This window comes from Gallus gallus, chromosome 6 (assembly GCF_016699485.2).
Source record: "Gallus gallus isolate bGalGal1 chromosome 6, bGalGal1.mat.broiler.GRCg7b, whole genome shotgun sequence".
NCBI lineage: Eukaryota > Metazoa > Chordata > Aves > Galliformes > Phasianidae > Gallus > Gallus gallus.
In genome coordinates this window covers 12,501,123-12,507,122 of record NC_052537.1, presented here as the reverse complement: position 1 = coordinate 12,507,122, position 6,000 = coordinate 12,501,123, and the positions used below count along the sequence as shown (strand labels likewise).

The 6,000-nt window shown below is 53.0% G+C and overlaps 1 protein-coding gene across 2 annotated transcripts in view; it reads right to left on the bottom strand.

Moving 5' to 3' along the window:
- Positions 1–1,333: 1,333 nt before the first annotated feature.
- The window catches only part of UNC5B (unc-5 netrin receptor B), a 30,890-nt gene continuing 26,223 nt past the window's right edge, over positions 1,334–6,000 (bottom strand). For both annotated transcript variants that reach the window (NM_001031225.3, XM_025151567.3), the window contains 5 exons: positions 5,767–6,000; positions 5,003–5,152; positions 4,621–4,785; positions 4,354–4,532; positions 1,334–3,884 (listed from right to left, as the gene is read on the bottom strand). In NM_001031225.3, coding sequence (NP_001026396.2) covers positions 3,719–3,884; positions 4,354–4,532; positions 4,621–4,785; positions 5,003–5,152; positions 5,767–6,000 — 894 coding nt within the window. In that variant the 3' untranslated portion in view covers positions 1,334–3,718. The remainder of the gene's footprint in view (positions 3,885–4,353; positions 4,533–4,620; positions 4,786–5,002; positions 5,153–5,766) is intronic.

Below are 6,000 nucleotides of genomic sequence, written 5' to 3'. Positions count from 1 at the left end.
GGGCCGGGCCGGGATGCGCTGCCAACACCGCCCCGCTCCGCCCCGAGGGGTGGCCCCAGCCCGGCCCCCGGGCGGTACCGCGGCGGACGGAAGGGAAGCGGCGGAGGCAGCAGCCCGCCCCTGCTCGGCGGCACGACTAGCATCACTTCCTCCCCCGTTTCCTTCTTCCCCCTTTGGTTCCCGACGTGTTTCCACTTTTTTTTTTTTTTTCAAATATTTTTAGCCTTTTTTCTCTCCTCCCCCCCCCCCCCCCCCGCTTTTAATGGGGATAACGAGGGCACCCCCCAGAGCTTGGTTGTGGGGGAAGACGCCGAAGGTTGAGCGCATCACCCCTTCCCAAGGGTTGGAAATTAGGGCACATTTCTCCTTTGGAAGGGCAGTGATGCAGTGGCACAGGCTGTCCAGGGAGGTGGTGGGGCCACCGTCCCTGGAGGGGCTGCAGAGCTGTGGAGATGTGACACACACACACACACAGACACACACACAATGATTTCTCTTTGCGAGCAGCCGAGCAGAAGCTCATGTTCAACCTGCATCACCAGTGGCAGTGCGTTGAGCTGGAAAGGCTCTGGAGGAGCGCAGGGGGATCTCTGCAGAGGTTTCTTCTTGGGATTTTCATCCACATTGATGCGCCAGGCTGGAAAAGCACCTGAGGAGCCAGAACAGCCTCTCCGAGTCAGTAACCCATCAGCTCCAAGGGATTTGTCTGATATTTCTGACCTGCTGCAGTCTATCATGTCAAAAGAACCACTCTTGGAGAAGAACCTCCGATCACAACACAAGAGACCACAACAGCCGAGCAGAGTAAACAAAGCCAGGCTGTGCTGAACGAAGCTGTGATGGTCCCTCTAGTCAGCATTACCCACACCCGAGAGATGCTCCATGCTGCAGACCCACAGGTCAGCTCCGGTCAACTCAATGCATCGACTGCAGTTTTGGGCTAAGGGGAAAGAAATGGCCAAGTATTCCAGCAGGAGCACATCCCATGCTGCAGGAGAACAAGAAAGGTATCCATCCCTTACAGTGACTCCAAGCCACCATGGCCAAGGCCTACAACCAAAGCAGAGTGCTGCTGTCCCTTGGGAGTGCCATACCTACAGCATCCCACTGAAAGCAAGTGGGGGGAAAACCACCTGGGGTGTTCAGGATGACCTCCAGAACTGAACTCCAAGCACAAGAGATGGATGAAGATTGGCCGTGATGAGTAAGAGTTCCCACCAACCACTCCCCACTGCGGTAGTCCCAAGGGCAGCAGGGTCCACAGGCACAGAGCTCCAGCAGCCGTCAAGCCCAGCAGAAACCAACTGGCGAGTGATGCACACAGGAGGAGAGAGCAGATTGTCTACTTTTTTTTTTTTTTTCCTTTTAATTATTAGACTAGGAAATATAATTTATTGCATAAAAATTAATTTGTTACAATAGGAACGCTAAACTTTATTTACAGTTCTTTAGTTTACAGAATAAACAGAACGCAGATGGAGAGGATGCCCCCAGGCCCATCCCCTGGACGTATAAATATGGAGACAGATGCTGCCAGCATCACACGGCCCACAGCCCCGAGGCTGGCACTGAACGGCCCCAGAGGGAGGAGAGATGGACGCAGACAGACAGGGTGGGAAGGGCAGATGGACGGATGGGCAGCCGCATGCTCCACAGAGCAGACAGCGAGAATGAGAGCGAGAGAGATTCAGACGTGCCCTGTCCCGCACCCGAAAAGAGCAGCTTGCCTCCCGCAGAGGAGTTGCTGAAGCCCTATTTAATGCCAGCAGCTGCTTTGTTAGAGCAGTTCTTCATTTTTTCCCCAGATTTGCTTCTTCCCCTCAGCTCAGGGATGAGGTGTCACTGACTGGATGCTTAAATGCCACCTGAAGGAGAGAGGAAACCCTTCCTCGGTGGCAAAGGGATTCACCCAGAAGCTTTCCCACCCCAAGCTTCCAACCTGAACTCCCCCCCCCCCCTTTTTTTTTTTTAATAGACAATTTTCTAAGATACAACAATCACCGAGTAAATACTTCTACCTGCAGGTAATCTCTATGTTTAGCCTTCATTGAGACACCATACCTTTGTGACGAACCTCGTTTACCCTACGATTACTTTCCATTCATCATGTAACTTCTCCGCTGTTACAAAAAGTCAACTACAGGAAAAAAAAGGGAGAAAATAAAAGGGAGGTGCAATGGGATGGAAATCCAATGGCTGCTTACATGCTGGAACACTTAGCCCGGCTCCCAGCCTGGAGACCCTTCCTTACCAGCAAGGTAGCGAGGTAGAACTCAGCACAGGACCAAAAGAAACCCAAAGAAAGCAAACTAGGGATTCCATTGGTATTGTTTTCCAACCCCAACAAGAAGCCAGCTTTTCAAAATGCTGGGCAGCACGGGGCACGTCCATAATTCCAGCGGGCTTTGTGCAAACGCGCAGTGACCCTGATATGTGCAACGGCACAGTGACCCCCAGGCATTGTCCTCAGGCCTCATGCAGAAGCAGGACAGCCCTGTATGGATCTCCCCAAAGCAGCCCGCAGCCCCACACCTCCCCTCCCTGCATCCCTGCCAAAATACTGACCCAAAACCAGGGAGCCCAGAGCAATGTGGTCTGCACCCTGACTTGCCTCCCCCAACCCCAGGCTTGGGGAACAAACTGCACCATCCGGGTTTCTGTTAAAAAAACACTTTGGCCTGTGCCTAGCGCCGGGCTGAAGTCTTTGGTTTGTATTTCTCTATATGAAGGCGCAGTCATCCTAAAAGCTCCCCCAGAACTATGCTGGGGAAGAATTCATGAATGGATTTGGCATCCCCTGCTGACACCACAAGGGATGGAGACAGAGCCCAGTGATGGAGGAGGAGGAGCATGGGGACAGCGGCACTGTGCTGTGCCGCTCCTTACAGAAAGCCATGGAGAGAAGCAGGGCAGCAACCCTCCTTGTGCCTGCAGCCCCCACTCCATGGGACTGTCACCAGGAAGGGGAACACGCAGTGAAAACCTGGGGGAGGGTCTCAGCTCACCCTGAAGTACAGGGGAATAGAGGCACTTAACCCTACGGACTTCCTGGGGTCCCAGGACATGTAAACAAGGTTTGCTCAGCTTCACCGCATGCTTTCCCTACAAAAGAGCGTTCATTTAAATCTCTCTCTGCCACTCTGACCACAACAGTGCTCTTCTCTCACACACACGCACAAAAAAAAAAAGATTTATAAATCTTTTTTTTTTTCTTTTTTTTTTTTTTAAAAAGGACTCATCCAAAGATCTGGATAATAAATTATTTGCGTTTCCTAAGAAACTGTGTCGTGGGGTTTTTTTTTGTTTTGTTTTTTTGTTTTGTTTTGTTTTTTTCTTCCTTTCCTACGTGCCTTATGAAGCTGTCTGAAGCCTTTGACAGAAATAAGCTGCTTGCCTAGGTTGTACTCGTCTCTTCAACGCAGAAATGCTATCAAAGGAGGAGGAGAACCAGATGGGAAGGAACCCAGAGGAGAAGGAAAGCCTCGGCTTAAGAAGCCCCGGTTCCTCCAGCATTACCAATGCCACCCGAGAGGAGGAGGAGGAGGAATGCCGTGTAACACTTGAATTGCTTGTAAACGCTGAGGATTGGTCTGTAAGGCTGACAGTGATGTGGGGAGGGACAAGCGGGGCTCTCGGCCCTTCCTCATTCAGCCCCCATGCAGGGACAGGTGCTGGGGAAGGTTCCCCTTCACCATCCCCCTGGAGCAAGGGAGCACTATCAGCAGTCGCCCTCCGTGGCCATGACCACCAGCATCTCGCTCTTGCCCATCTCTTCTAAGGCACTGGCCAAGGTGTTGAGATCGCCATCGTCTTGGTGCTCGGCTTCCCATAAGTCCAGGATCACCCCAGTGGGGCTGGCTTTGGTGGCAAAGTAGTTCAGATACCTGCACAGGAGAAGCAGAAAGAAGATGCAGGTTGGAGAAATATCCTTTGGGGATGGAAGGGTGGATGCTATCAGAGCAGCCAACCTCTTTGCAATGTGAACCATGATGGGAATGCCATGATGCAAATGCCAAAGCCCTTGAACCACTGTCTAGGTTTTTAGAATTCGTAGCCAGCATTCATGCAAAAGCAGTGCAAGCTTTGTTTCGTTGAAATCATTGACCACGGCCCCTCCCTTCCTTTGGGCCTTGGAGATGAGCTCAGATGGGCTGTGCTCATCTCCATGCATGGAGATCATGTGATGTCCTCTCCAAAATGAGGAGAGATCCAGACCACAGCACATGTATATGGATGGAAATAACTATGAGCAAATATCTCTGTATCTCTAGGTAGACTTCTGTGGATGCATATAACCTGACTAGATGCAATCTAGCATGGACAGAGCACAGAGCTAAGCTCAGGGAGACCCACCGGTCCATGGAAAGTTTCTGGGCGAGAAGTCTCCAGTCGTTCCCCCTGGAGTTGGGAGCATCCAGGCTGTTGCAGATCTTCTGCCGGATGGAGAGGGGGATTTTGAAGGCGTAGGGTCCCAGCTGGGTGGTGGGGGCACTGCTGTTGTGCGAGTGGAGGGTGTCGAAGGAGTTGGCATGCTGTGAGGGGAAAGTGAGATTTTTGAGCAGAGGAGGGAGGAGCCCCATTCTCTGCCTGCACATCCCTTGGCTGCCCCTTCCAGCTTACCTCTCCCAGCGTGACGTGGAGTTGGAAGATCTGCCCTTCCCCTTCCACCTGCCGGACGCAGATCTTGCAGGTGAGCTCGGTGGAGGCCTGGCTGTACCTCTCCAGTGTGAAAGTGCAGTGCAGGGCTCGCTGGCTGCCACTCCAGATGTGGTAGAAGGGGATTTCCTGCAGAGCACCAAAGCATGGGCTCAGCCAAAGGCAAATCTCATCTCCTCCAGCCACCCCATGGGGATGAGGTGGGAAAGAGAGACCCCACATACAGCATTCCACCAGGAAATTAAAACAGATCCCCTTCCTCTTCCATCCCTTCAGGAGACAATCCTAGAAGTAATACAAGGGCAGTCGGTGCCCACCACCCTGGGGCTCTCAGGTGGCTCCTCACCTGGTATTTGGCCAGCAGCTTGCTCCTCCACAATGAGTGGGGGATGTCGTGGATGGAGAGACGCAGGTTGTGGTAGCTGTCCTTGAAGGGCAGGGGCTTGGGCTCCTCCAGCAGGTACCCACCCAGCGTCCGCTCCAACTCCAGCACTTCCTGTGCATAGCAGGACAGGTGGCATCAGCCTCAGGAGCCCAACTCTCCCCACTCCCAGCCCGACCTTCAGCTTAGATTTGGGAACTTGCACAAAATCCAAGAAGCATAGTGCTGCCTACACCTCCACCTAGAGGCACTAGAGCAATCCTGACATGGCAGAACAAGGCACAGGGAATTAAACAACCACTGCACCCATGGTGGCCCATACAGCCCCATTGGCGTGAAGCCACCAGTACAGAAGGGATGTGGAGCTATTGCAGCAGGTCCAGAGAAGGGCTACAAAGATGATCAAAGGCTGGAGCACCTCTCCTATGAAGAAAGGTTGAGAGAGCTGGGCTTATTCAGTCTGGAGGAAAGAAGGCTCTGGGGAGACCTCACTGAAGTTCTTCCAGTACTTGAAAGGAGCTTATAAGCAAGGGAAGCAACTGTTTATACGGTCTAATAGAGCTGTGGGTGCCCCATCCCTGGGGGTGCCCAAGACCACAGATGGGGCCCTGGGCAGCCTGAGCTGCTGGGGGGCAGCCAACCCATGGCAGATGTTGGAACTCAGTGATCTCTAAGGTCCCTTTCAACCCAAGCCTTTCTATGATTCTATGATGAAATCCCTGCAGTACCTTCAGTGCATCTGGAGTATCCTCCAGGCAGTAGACCTTGAGGCTGTACTCCAGGGAGGTGCAGATGGCAGGGGCAAAGATGGCCAACTGGAGCCTCTTGATGGCTGACCTGGAGTAGGACTCGCCCACAAAAACGTAGGTGCCCAGCTGGTCTAGCAGGACATGGCAGGACTTGGCTTCCAGCTGGCAGTAGCAGGGGGTATTGAGGGTCTCCTCATCCAGGGTCACCACTTC